The 13,452-nt window shown below is 36.2% G+C and overlaps 1 protein-coding gene across 1 annotated transcript; it reads left to right on the forward strand.

Annotated features, from left to right (window-relative positions):
- Positions 1 to 2,503: 2,503 nt before the first annotated feature.
- On the forward strand, positions 2,504 to 7,163 carry LOC133851958 (nicotinamide adenine dinucleotide transporter 1, chloroplastic). The gene is made up of 9 exons (XM_062288593.1): positions 2,504 to 2,931; positions 3,105 to 3,197; positions 3,405 to 3,511; positions 4,088 to 4,136; positions 4,295 to 4,404; positions 5,476 to 5,570; positions 5,661 to 5,749; positions 5,896 to 5,990; positions 6,674 to 7,163. The coding sequence occupies exons 1-9, from the start codon at positions 2,862 to 2,864 to the stop codon at positions 6,893 to 6,895; spliced, it is 930 nt and encodes a 309-aa protein (XP_062144577.1). The 5' UTR covers positions 2,504 to 2,861; the 3' UTR covers positions 6,896 to 7,163.
- The last annotated feature ends 6,289 nt before the right edge of the window (positions 7,164 to 13,452 follow it).

Raw genomic sequence — 13,452 nt, forward strand, 5'->3', positions numbered from 1 at the left:
AATTGCCGATCAGGGCTTTTCTGCCTGATGAATGAAATTCCACTATCTATAAAATAAAAAATAAAGAAATAAAAAAATAATGCTCATTTCACAAGAAGCACTACAAGTAGATATGCAATTGAAAAAGCCACTCAACACTTGGCATAACTAGAGAGAGAGAGGCTCCCATTTTCTAGAGATAGAGAGAGCCTTCAGTTTTGTCTTTGCTTTGGAGGAGGGAGGTTTCCACGCCTCCCTCCTCCTGGTGGGTGCCCTTTTTGTCCCTCCCTGGTGCGTATTAGTGGAGGTTAGGCCTCTCCCAGCCATTAGGGCTGTGAAATTTTTGTTCCCACTGGTTAATCCGATGATGGTTGTCTTTCCCCTAACCCTTTTAGGGCTATGGTGTGGTTTGTGTTTGTATTTTTATTTTTTGGTCTTTTTTTTTTCTTTTGTTTCAGGCGGGAAGGCACAACTCAAAATGTCCAACTTGGGGGAGTGGTTGGCCATACGTGTCGTCAACGATGTGCTTTGGCCGGATTTTCATTGTTTTTTCTTCGATGCTTGAAGCCAGATCTACACACTACCATTCAAGACACGCGCCCCTCGGCTGCATTCCTCGTCGTCCTCCGCTCTCGCTACCGAAATCATAGGTCATGTTGGTCGTCGGAGCTCGGCGCGTGGTCGTCACGCACCAGAGAGCTTTTGCTCTTTGGCTCGCGTGACGGCCACGCTCCGCTTTTTCAGGCTGTGCACGATTGTGGTTGGGGTCTATGGAATCTGATCTGCAGCTGGGTGCTACTGGTGACGGCGCGTGGCCTGCACGCGTCGCTGTTCGGCTAAGCCAGCTTCTGTTCCACTACTGGCAGCTTGTTTTATTGGTGTTTTTCTGCTTTTGTGTTGTATATTCCTCTTGTTCCTCCAATACAGTTTGTCTGCGTATTATTCAAATTTTATTAGAATTTCTGTTGGCTATATGCTAAATCGGCCCTCTTTTATTTGAGAGTAAACATTACTGTAAGAGAGGCTCAAATGTAATTCTCATAAGATTTGGTGTTTCTGCTCTGACAACTATTTTTTAAGTTAGATCCTTATGGCTTAGAGTGTAGGGGTCTTGTACATCTTTCTCAATATGTAAGTCTTCGGCCTTTTTCAGCAATATATAGTAGCGCATGCTACATGTTCAAAATGAAAAAAAAAAAAAAAAAAAGATATGCAATTGAGCCGAGCTTTAAGATTTTAAGATTGACTCGTTAGTTTATAAGTCGAGCTTAAATAGTCAAACTCAAGTCGAGTTATGAAATGTGTGTTCAAGTTCGGCTCGTTTAAAACTTAGGTGAGCTCGTTAAGAATGCCATTCGAGCCGAGCGGGGTTACTTGACAAGCTCGGCTCAACTAGAATTCGAATTAGGCTATTAAATTTTTCAATGTGTGATAAAAACGGAGTTCAAACCCGAATTTGTGAATCTCTATACATTTATTAATAGCATAAATATATAATATGTAACTATATAAGACACATTATAAAATATAGTATATAACTATAGTCTACCAGTAACAAATTAAAAATATATTATTATATATAACTATAGAGTAGAAACTATGCTATATATATAATGTGAGCAAGTAGTAAGTCTATTATATTCTATATAACTAAGTAACTATAATATAAGTATAATATATATAACTATTATTAGCCATGTGTCATGTGATATATGTGTGTTTATATATATATATCAACGAGCTAACGAATCGAACTAACAAACCGGACGAGCGATTCGATCGAGCTTTAAACGTGTTGAGTTCACGAGCCCCTATTGAGTTTTGTCGAGCGAGTCAAGTATGTATTATTTACTAATCGAACGATTTTCTACAGTATCGAGCTCGAGTTCGGATCGAACTAAACCGAGTGGGTTGTCAAACAGACTGATTTATTTACAAGCCTAACTACAAGCAAGTTAGACCCAATCATGTCTTAGACAACGAGCGTATTAGTAACAGGAAAACAACGTCAACATAAGATAATAGCTGAGCCACGTGAATCCTAACGGCCCGATATTTTCAAGGCATGAGAGAGTAATCGCCTAACGGAGCCGAGTATAGGGAATCAAATCAGTTTTTTTTTTTTACATTACAAGTAAGGTCACCCGTACTTGTTTTCCTTCCCATTAGAAGTTCCATGAGCCTAAGTATGGTGTCCGATTAGCCAATTAAATAAGAGTTAGACACGTCTCAATTACAATTATTATTTTTTTTTTTTTCAAAAAAAATTCACAAACATGTGATGTTATGTAACAAAAATATTTATTTTGATATAAATGGTTAACAAATTAATTTAAAATCATATGACATACGATAACATTCTAGACAGTTGTAAATTAACGTTGTTTCCTAACTGTTGTTCTTTGTATCATACACCAATCAATTAAATAGACAAATAATTCAAATTCATAAATAAATTAATCCCAAAGAAAATTTACACAAACATAAATCCAAAAAGACTACGCGGTTTCCCGTAAAAAGAGTAACGTTTGACACGAGGAGTCACATTTGCGGCGGGCCGTCGGTGAAGACCTTTTTGTGGGGGGTGAATTGGCGAGTTGGCGTTGACGGAGAGAGAGGCAGGAAACTGCGAAGCCCAACGCCTCACGTGCGTGCCCGACCCGCTTCGCCACCAAACCAATCAAAACCATTGAATATTTGTAGAATATGCACAACCGCGTGGCCGAATTGAGTTATCGATCTTATCGCTGAAGCTGCGGAGCCCTAGCTCGGACCGGTTCGCTTGGCCATGCGACTATGGTTGTCTGAGATCGGCCGCATCCTCTCTAGAGAGGACTCCTTTGTCTCCGCGAATTCTCGGGATTCTCGTACGAAAACCTGTGATGTCGCCAGATCCGCATGGCCCTAATCCCAAGGTTATCCTCTGCAACGCCGGCGCCGGCGCCGCTGCCGGTGCGTCTGATTTCTTATCTCGTTCAGTTTTTGTTTGGTTCCCGAGAAAGTCGAGGAAAGTAACAACGAGAGAATGTGGAAATTCTCGGTTTTACTCGGTCAAAATGTAGAAAACTTGACTTTTTCCTTTTGTTGCTTATTTTCTGTTTGAAAATTTTTGGGTTTTGGCGCAGGGGTTATTGCTGCAACATTCGTGTGTCCTTTAGATGTGATAAAGACTAGGCTTCAGGTTCATGGGCTGCCTCAGCTCAATGGGAGTGTTAAAGGTATGCCCTTTTTCGTTTTGGGTTTGTTTCTGCGAACTAAGATTGCTATTTCGTTACTTTTTTCTTTATATATCCAACTCTTACAGTGGGTTTAGTAGTTACAAGGTGCACATTTTTGTTTTTGTTTTTTTTATGAATTTCATTGAGCATTATTGATGGAGTTGTATAAGGTGGAGTTTTTATGATGGGTTTTTTTTGGTGGATCAGGTAGTGTTATAGTTGGTAGTTTGGAACAAATATTTCACAAGGAGGGGTTGCGAGGCATGTACCGTGGGCTCGCTCCCACTGTGCTGGCATTACTTCCTAACTGGGCGGTAAGTACTAGTTAGACTTTAGCCTTGTGGAGTTTTTCCTATTCCTTTTTCAGTTGGGTGTGATTTGAGAAATTTGAGAAAATAAAATATCTATAAGTTCTGAAATTGTGTGATCCAATTCAATTTTCTGCATGATGCATTGAACTTGAGAAGCATAGCACTCTCTGACATGTTTTTCACCTTGCTACCATATGGTACAATTGGTACACCATCTACATGAGAGCTATGTTGCCCACTGTTTCAAAATTCTCACAACTTGGTCGAAGTTGCTTTTTTTTTTTCTTTCCAATTTCAAGTTCGCACTAAAGGTAAGGGTATAGTTACCAGCCTATGATAATCGTCTGAATACAACTGAGCAATGGAACTGATGTGCGTAAAGACAGAATTGTTAGAGAAACAGTGATCCGTGCATGAGTATCTTGTTTTGGCTTTCGGTTTTGATAGTTTCTTTTTTGGGTCCTAGATTATTCAGTCTGTTGCTCATATTCTGCCTGGATTCTCTAGTGTCTGGAGGAATCGTCCTAGTTCATTTAATTATAATTTTTTTTGCATGACCCAGTATTGTACTTGTCGCAGGTTTATTTTTCAATGTATGAGCAGCTGAAAAGCATTCTTTCTTCTGATGGTTAGTTCGTGGCCTATTTCTTCTATGACTTGAAATGTAGGATAATTTATGGTTAAACTTGTCCCTAGGAATAGATTTCCTTTTCAGTCTTCGTGATTGAACTTATTACCTTTCATGTTTAGTTTTTACTGATGTTTTTGGCCGTGTTCCATGTGTAGATGAGAATCATCATCTGTCAATTGGTGCTAACGTGGTAGCTGCTTCCGGTGCTGGAGTTGCAACATCCATTGCTACAAATCCTCTTTGGGTTGTGAAGACAAGGCTTCAAGTGCGTCTCTCAAGTACCACATGCCTTCATTCAGCTGTAATCTAATTAATGTTATCACATATGTGAAAAAAATACAAGGAACCTCAAGGGGTTGGCTCAAGTGTTAAGGGCCTTGGTCTTGGTGGGATCTCATCAGGCCTAAGGTTTGAATCCTTTTGAGTGCAAACAATTCCTTGAAGTCATGCCGGCGGCGAAGCCGGAGTCTTGCCCAATCCGTGTAAAGGCAACGCTTTGCACGGGTCCGGGGTTTGCCCAATAGGGGCGGGTACACGAAGTGACCCTGTCTTTGAGGGGTTTCCTGTCATAAATTTTTTTAAAAAAAAAATACAAGGATTTTTTTTTAAAAAAAAAATAAAATTATTGCCTATAATTTGGTGCTTTTTTTTGCTGTATTGAAGAGAAATTTTCCTCCTTAGTATCTCTCTAATTATTACTGATTTGAGCAGTTGCAGCTTTAGGATTATCTTTCAATGCTACCATACCTTACCACAACTAGAAGAGGATGAAATAATGAACTTATTCTGTTATTATTGTAGTTTTATTCTTTGTTCTTTCGATGAATGATCCCATTAATTAGCATATTCTTAGACTTCCGGTACAAATTATTTAGGAGTACTTCAAATATCTACCTGAATGGTGTTTGTGCAAGATAACCGATTACTATGAACCCATCATAGAAAATGAGGAGTAAAAGTAATGACAGTGGGAATGTAAGATTAGATGATTTTTGGCTGCACGGAAAAACCTAAACTGTGCCACTGAGGAATAATTATATTGAAGACACAGCAGTTATGAGCAGACTTATGATGTTAATTAATTCTTGTCATGGATGGTCATCTGTTGAAGCAATATTTTGCTACTAAACAGAAAAGATTAGTGTTTGGTGAATTTCACATACCCATCCCTCATTTCATCTCCATCATGCCTCTTTTTTTTTTCATTTCATTCTTATAGTCCAATATGAGTACAACCATGTGCTCATCTACAGTGCAATCTGTTTTTTTGGGTCAGAGATTGTCTGTGCATATGGTGATAACCTTCAAGCATTACTTTGTATCTTATTCTCTGCAGACTCAGGGAATGAGGCCAGGCATAGTACCGTATAGGAGTACGTTGTCTGCTTTGAGGAGAATAGCTCACGAGGAAGGCATTCGTGGGTTGTACAGGTTTGTAACTTCAATCATCGACATACCATATTAGTCATCGCATTTTTATTGTGAATAGGATTTTAATGGTGCTTGTCTTGTTTTTAACAGTGGTCTTGTGCCTGCTTTGGCTGGTATCAGTCATGTTGCAATACAATTCCCAACATATGAGAAAATAAAGTTCTACTTGGCCAATCGAGGTAATAGTTTGCCTGTTTTTAGTTTCTCCTTGAATTTTTAAGGAAAATTCTCTTTTAGTCTCATGTACCTAACAAGTAAAAAAAAAAAAAATCAATTTTGGTTAGATGTATAAAAAAATTCATTCTAATTGATGTGATTGTGTCAGATAATACAACAACGGATAAACTAAGTGCAAGTGATGTTGCTGTTGCCTCATCAGTCTCCAAAATATTTGCTTCTACATTGACATATCCACATGAGGTATGATCTCAAATAATGTCGACGTGTAATTTAAATTTTTTGTGTTAAATGTGTGGAAATTTCATTTGCTTGAAGAATGTACTAGTTACCAACTGACTAAATTCAAATTTGACTTTTACAAGTAATAGGGGCTAAATGTTGTTATTCTTAATTTCTTCGTAAGTTGCTTGCCGGATCATGCACCTTTTTCCCTAGTTATCACCAGAAAAGGAGAACAATGCTGTTTCCTGTTAGAAAAAATAATGCTGTACCCCCCTCTATATTTATCATCATAATCATCATGGTTTTCTTACTTTCAATAAATCTATATTGGCTTGCTGAATAGAGTAAATTTTTTATACTGTCCTATTGTAAATGTCCATTTTTGTCATCTAAAGCATCAGAAAGGATGGTTTTTCATTTACCAAGTATATCATGGTATAGTTTAGCCTCCTCGGACCTGAACATGGATTGGTTTTTATTTGTCATGCTTTTCGAACAACAAGGCTTAACTTATTTGGAAGCGCTATCTCATGTTATCGACTCAAATAGCCTAATCAAGCTAACATGGGGAGGGTACAACAATCCTTTGCCACTCTGTTTTCTATTAGGGCTTACTCCAGATCCTTTGGTAGCTGCACATGCTCTGACCAAATGATCATTGCAGCATTATAACATAATTGAGTCTCACATAAATTTTGCAGGTTGTACGCTCTAGGCTTCAAGAACAAGGCCACCACTCTGAGAAGCGGTACTCTGGCGTAACTGATTGTATTAAGAAAGTATTTCAGCAAGAAGGCCTAGCTGGTTTTTACCGTGGGTGCGCTATCAACCTTCTGAGGACTACCCCAGCTGCTGTTATCACATTCACTAGCTTTGAGATGATTCACCGGTTTCTTGTTGCTGTTCAGCCAAACCCGTTGTAAAGATTGATTGCACAGAATCGAGGATATAGGGAAGAAACTTGCATTACTACAGTCACTACTAAAGAGCCAACCTTAATGGTCTTGTTGTTGATGCAGTTTCTGATTTGTTTATGTATTTTAATTGGTTATGGTGGTTTTGAGCAATAGCCCGCAAACCCTCGTCAAACTTCTATAGCATCAGAGGAGATTGTTATACAGACTGATAATGATGAAAATTGTTACAATCTAGTTCAATCTATACATTCTTTTTTCTCTGGGGACTGCTGAATGTCATTTGTTCACTGTAATTTACAATTTCCTGTTAATAGGTTATCAATATTGGTATATTCAAGTGGTTTATTTCTTTTTATATCAAAGAAGTTAGGACCAATTTTGTTTTTTATTTGCCCCCCTCCTGTCTGAGGTGAGTTGGATTATATCTATTTTGCCTGACTTGTTGGTCTTGATGCTGCCTAACTTTCTTTGACAATCTTCCTGAATCTCAATGGCAACTTGCAGCTCTTGATATAATTTTTTATTTATTTTTTCTTTAATCTGGTGGGTAGCTCTTGACATAGATCTCAACTTACGGAATGACAGTTTTGAAAAGATATCACTGACGAAGGGTGTCTTGACGAATGCCAGACTTATTTCTGGTCCAGAAGTAATTGGGCTAAATTGGGCTGAATTCTAGTTGAGATCTAATTCAATCTATGCGTAGCTAGCATTACTGCAGCAATAGGGCCCGTTTATGCACAGTTTTCTGGTTCTTTCCCCCCTTGGGTAGACATTCTTTGAAGAGCAATGAATTCTTTGAGCTTTGTGAAAGGGCTCAAAAACTGCCAAAAGCGTGGGCTTTATCTCTATTCGTGAAGGCTGAAACAATGGGACGTGTCATTATAAGTGCTGTGAATTGTTGGGGGTGTTGGCAGCATTACATGTCTAGAGTATTTTTTTTTATTTTTTTGGAACAAATAGCATGTGCTATTATAAATACCGAAAAAGCCCAAAGGCTTACAATTTGAGAATAGAGGGACAGAACCCACCACACTCTAAGTCAGATTCTTCTAGCTTAAAAAACAGCTGTTTAAATAGAAATAACAAATCTTACCATAATTAAATTTGAGCCTCTCTTATATTGACGCTCATTCTAAAATAAAAAATGGCCGATCTAGCATCAAACCAACAAAAATTTCAATAAAATTTGAGCAATACATAGATAGATTGTACTGGAGAAATAAGAGGAATACACAACACAAAACAGAAAAACACCCAAAACAAACCATCGGCAGTAGAGACAAGGTTGACTTCGCTGGAGACGGTAGCGCATGGAGGATACGCGCTATCACCGGTAGCATCCCACCGTAGCATTACATGTTTAGAGTTAACTCTAAATGTTAGAGTAAAGATGAAGAAGATGTTGTGAATCACTAGCAACAAGTTTCCTTAATTTTTCTTTAATCAAAGAATTAAACCACTTTTTACTTCCAAATTTAAATGTATTCTACATTAGCTTCACAGCCTTCCCTTATCATTTTCTTATACCATTTAAATATTCTTTAAGTTAAATGTTAGGAGAAAGAGAGAGTAAAGAGAAATCATTTAAATATTGTTTCAAATAAATGATAGAGGAATAAGAGAGGAAATTAAAAGTTTTTTATATTAAAATAATGTTAAGGGAACCACTTTTACTGATCTAGATGTATGGTACAACTTTTAGTTTTTTTGGTGTTTCCTTCGTTTAGGGAACAACAATATAATTTGATTCAATGATTTTTATTTTTTTATTTTTTAAGATTAACGTGAATGCTATTTTGTTTAGAAGCTAACTTCAGAACCTAGTAGTTGACGTTCACGTCAGTCCACTCTATGAACATTGACTTGATAATTACGATTTCTTCTTTGGAAGCTCCACTCACCATTAATATTCAATGATTTGACACTATGTTTATACATAGTACTAAGACATTTTAATTTAATTTATAGGTCGTCCCCTCCATGACTTGACCATAAAATAGCGACATGGAATCAGGCTCTGAGAACTGATTAGCAAAGGGAGAAGGGTACCCAAGAAATTCTATACATATAGGACAAAAAATAATTTCTTACAAACCAGTTTATAAAAAACTCATACAAATGGGTTTCTATTCCCATCATAGAACTTAATTGTATATATATGCTCCTCCAAAGAAGCTACCCCACTTAAAAGCACTTTTGGATTAGAAGAATGGAGTTGATTAGAAAAATCATCTTTTTTCTTTCCATCCCAATGCCAGTTTTAAGTATAAGCTAATAAAGGTGATGGTGCCCATTATTTTGACAACGCATTGGTAGAGGAAAAAGGGTTTCCATGAGCTTTATCTTCTCATTTCAAGACTAAGACAACTTAAAAGGCCCATTCTGTGGATCAAGATAGCCTTTTTAGGACCATTTTCCCCCCTTTTTTTCCGGTTGGACAACGATGATTAATGTATTTTAAAAACAGCATTTGATTGTTAGTTCATCACTCACACACATGGGACTGTACAAAAGTAGTGGATATCTCTATTTCTGTCCTACAACCTTAAAAGTATGGAGTCGTGCACCTTAGAGTATTGGGGATAAACCTTAAACCTTTTTTTTTTTTTTTTTTTTTTTTAATGACTTGATAAACTGATAGAGGGGCAACTTAGAGTATTAGGGGATATGTTTGTTAATGTCACGTAAAAGTAAAAATTATTTTTGTGTTTTAACGGAATATGATTTATGTCAACAATATGATTTCCGTTGACGTGGCATATTAACGGATTCTGTCAACTTTTTTAACGGCAATGATCGATCTCTTTGTTTTTTAAGCTTTTATCCTATGGAGTGTTTAGTTACTTTTTAAACCTCAAATTATGACCAATTTAGCTTTCTCTTTTCATGTTTTTATTTTGAGAACAGAAAATAAAAAGATTTTTTATTTTATTTTCTTTTGGTGGGTGGTTTTAGTGGTGTTGAAATATTACAAACAAAATGTTACAACAAAGTACAGAGTATATATAATTTGGAGGAATGGGTTGGAGGGGAATGTGAGGAGCAGAAGGGCAGACCTTTCAACCCTCATCATCATAGTTTGGTCGGCTCAAAAGTATGGAGTCACCAAAAGATGGAGGAGTGCAATGCTTTCATGATTTACTGGGAATGTTGGCTGCCCCACCCATAAATAAAGAAGAAATCCTATGATGATATTTCTTATATATTTATCCCACTACTTTAATCTTTTGTTTAATCAAAAACAAAACCAAACCAAATCTTCTAACAACAAGCACTAGGTTGGAAGCTCAAAAACCAAGACCTAACTGCTGCCATGTTTGGTCTCTTAACAGACTCTTTCTCTTTCTCTTTCTTAAGCTATCCAAATTTTGTTGGATTTGCCAGAGTTTGTATGACTCTGTGTATATATATATATATAATATATATGTTTGTGTGTGTCTGGTTAATTAGAGTTAGGCTGGTGTTTGCTTTCCAGGAGGGGCTAGCTATGATCTGTATTTGATCCCCAGAGCTTCCTTACATTCTGCACTGCCAAAATAATTACCTTTTATCCTCTACCCAAATATTATAATCATTACAATGATGAGCTTTTAACTTTGTTAATTAAGATAATGAGAACTTTACACTGTTTTACTATGTGGGCATCTTTAATGAACAAGGCCGGGTGCTAAGAATCACATGCATTTTAAGCACGTATTAGTTTCATCCAATCCAGTTTAGAAGAAAAAAACCCTCAAAGAGAGTAAGAAAAATAATCCCATTTGTCAAAAGGTCTAATTGAAAAGCTTTATAATTGTTCTTCGACCAAACTTAATAAACAATTGCATTATATTATTGTGTGAGGACGAGGTTTGTGTTTTTTCACCAGCATGATTGCTTAAATGATACTTTATTTATTTATTTATTTATATGGGGAATTGTATTAATTTTTGCTTTAGTTGGAGACCATCATGCACCCAAAAACCCATAATTGTTTTTTTTTTTTTTAATTGGTTGAATGAATATATTCTAACCAAAAGAGAAAAACCCATAATTGTTTTGCTAAGCACAAAAATTAATTATATCAAGGGCATGTTGGTATTTCAGTTCTCTGCTGCAACCTTTCGATAAGATAATGACGCATGTGCTTCCATCTTATGATGTGGCTCACCATCTTCAAGGCATGAATCTGTCATCTGTGCACATTGCTGCTGCAGAAAGCGATGTGAACCATACACTGTGATTTCATGGAGATAAATCATGTATGTTATGGGCAGAGCATCACCCTCCTGGGCTCACATAACATGTGAATTTTGATAAAGGAAAAAAAAAAAGCATTTACCATGGAACTTTAGGCACTGAAATATAATTACTGTGACAGATGAGCTTCCTTCAAATGGCAATTGCAATTATAATCCAACAATTAACCCACCTTTTCTTGCACCTTTAGGAATGATTATCCATTCTGCATGTGCCATGTTTGTACCAATATAGAATGCTTTGAAAATTGCATAATTGTGATCTGTTAGTCAAAGTGCTTGGATCGATCTGGATTTTCAGAAATTAGCAATTTAGACACCAAATATAAAAGAGTTCTTATGAGGTTCACCTGCTCAAATAAATGGACGTGCATGTCCAAATTTGTTTGAACATATAAGCCATATATTAACGCTTTCATATTTGTTGTTTGAATTGCTATTAAAGATCTATATCTCAAATTGCCTTTGGCAATTGCTTACAAACATCATTCAAAGCTTTCTCCATTTACAGTTCATTTTATTTTTGTTTCAATTAACAGCACATTTTGGGGGACAATATTAAGTAATGTGACAAGCACAAAGTCTGTATCAAGATGTGATGTGCCTTTCCTTTATCTATTCATTTGTAATATATAGTTATACTAGTGCTACTAATTAAGGATATTACAATTTTTATTGTAAGTTCATTACAAATTAGTGTGATAGTTCACGCGATATTTATCATATCAACTGCTAAACAATTAAATCTGATTCTGATTGACGTGAGCGTGATACGTAGAATGCCACGTCAGTTTGTAAAAAATTATAATAAAAACTATAGTACTCCAAATCTCCGATTATTCATTTTCCTAGTTATATTATGTACCGATTAAGGAAGCAAAGCAAACGAAAGGCATTTCTAATACTTAGCATTTAGTGCTCTAGTTTTACTTCAAAAGAATTACAAACTGATACAATAATAGAGTTGTCTATAAAACAAGAGTATACGTTTTTTACAAACTGACTTGACGATTTACGTTTTAAATTTTGTTACTTAATTTTTTGAGAAGCGATACAAATGTATTTCTTACACATATTCGTATAACTAAGTTTCAAATTTACCATTGAATTTGTAGAACCTAATGTAGGCCTCATAAATTCAATAGTGAATTTGAAAATGAGATGTGTAGAAGATGTATTTATATCATTTTTCTAATTTTTTAAATTCACATGGCATCTGAGCAGAACTACCCCTAAGCTTGGGGGGGACAGAAGTCCCGCCAAAATTTTATCCTCTAAAATTAGTTTTTTACCCTTAAAGATCTTCATTTTCTATTTCCGTCTCCCTTCATCTCAAATTCCGCCCCTTATGACATCACGTGGCACGTGGCACTCATGTGAATAACCACCTAAATTTATATTTAAGTGAGTTATAAACTGTAATATCACAATATATTTTCCTTCAAACAATCCCAATGTACTCAATCATCATTTCTCTGATCATACTATGTAGTCGCAAAAAACTCCAGCTTCTTCAAATCTGGATTTTACTACTCTTTTTTAACTCATAAGACAAATCACGCGCTTCAGGTGCCGGTGGTCCTGTGCTAGCTGCAAAGATTTTTCAGCTTGCCGGCGGTTGTGAAAATTATAGAACTGTCCAACCATAACATGACACGTAGGAAGGTAGAAGCCTCTTTGTGATAGGTGGCTACTTTTTATTGGCAATTTTTCAAAGGTTGCGCTAAATGGCAATTAGAATCAGATTCTCGTTCTGTGATATGCGTCCGTGAAAATAGGTCCCACTGAAGACGCTCCGCGTGGGGCCTCAGTGGTGTCCGAACCTGGTGGCTCTGGTGCCGAACCAACTATTTGAATTTTTTGAACGTTGAAGCCACCAAACATCCGAATTTACAGCTATGCCCTCATGTCAGTGTGCCTAACCTTTATATTATTCTAATCGTGACTCTTGCTTGTTGGGTATCAACTAATTGTTTTTTTTTTTTTTAAAAAAAAAAAGGACTCCTTGAGTTTACTCATTATTTTTTTTTTATTTTGGTATTGCTAGATGATTTTTTTTCTTCTAATTGTACTAGATAATAATAATAATTATTATTTTTTTTAAAAAAAAGAGAAAAAATGGAACATTAAAGAGAATGCGAGGTGATATGCAAGGAAAACCGTCTCCTTGCAGACTCTTTTTGATAAAAAAAAAAAAAAATCAAATTTAATCAAAAAATATCTTTTGATATCACATCAAATGACATTTTTTGATTAAATTTGATTTTTTGTTTTTTATCAAAAAGAGCCTGTTGGGGGACGGTGTTTCGTCCTCCAACAATC

This window comes from Alnus glutinosa, chromosome 12 (assembly GCF_958979055.1).
Source record: "Alnus glutinosa chromosome 12, dhAlnGlut1.1, whole genome shotgun sequence".
Taxonomy (NCBI): domain Eukaryota; kingdom Viridiplantae; phylum Streptophyta; class Magnoliopsida; order Fagales; family Betulaceae; genus Alnus; species Alnus glutinosa.

Coding starts and splice junctions, on each gene's coding strand:
- LOC133851958 (XM_062288593.1), top strand. CDS start 2,862: ATGTCGCCAGATCCGCATGGCCCTAATCCCAAGGTTATCCTCTGCAAC. Junction 3,512..4,087: donor CATTACTTCCTAACTGGGCG/GTAAGTACTAGT, acceptor TACTTGTCGCAG/GTTTATTTTTCAATGTATGA. Junction 5,571..5,660: donor GGCATTCGTGGGTTGTACAG/GTTTGTAACTTC, acceptor TGTTTTTAACAG/TGGTCTTGTGCCTGCTTTGG.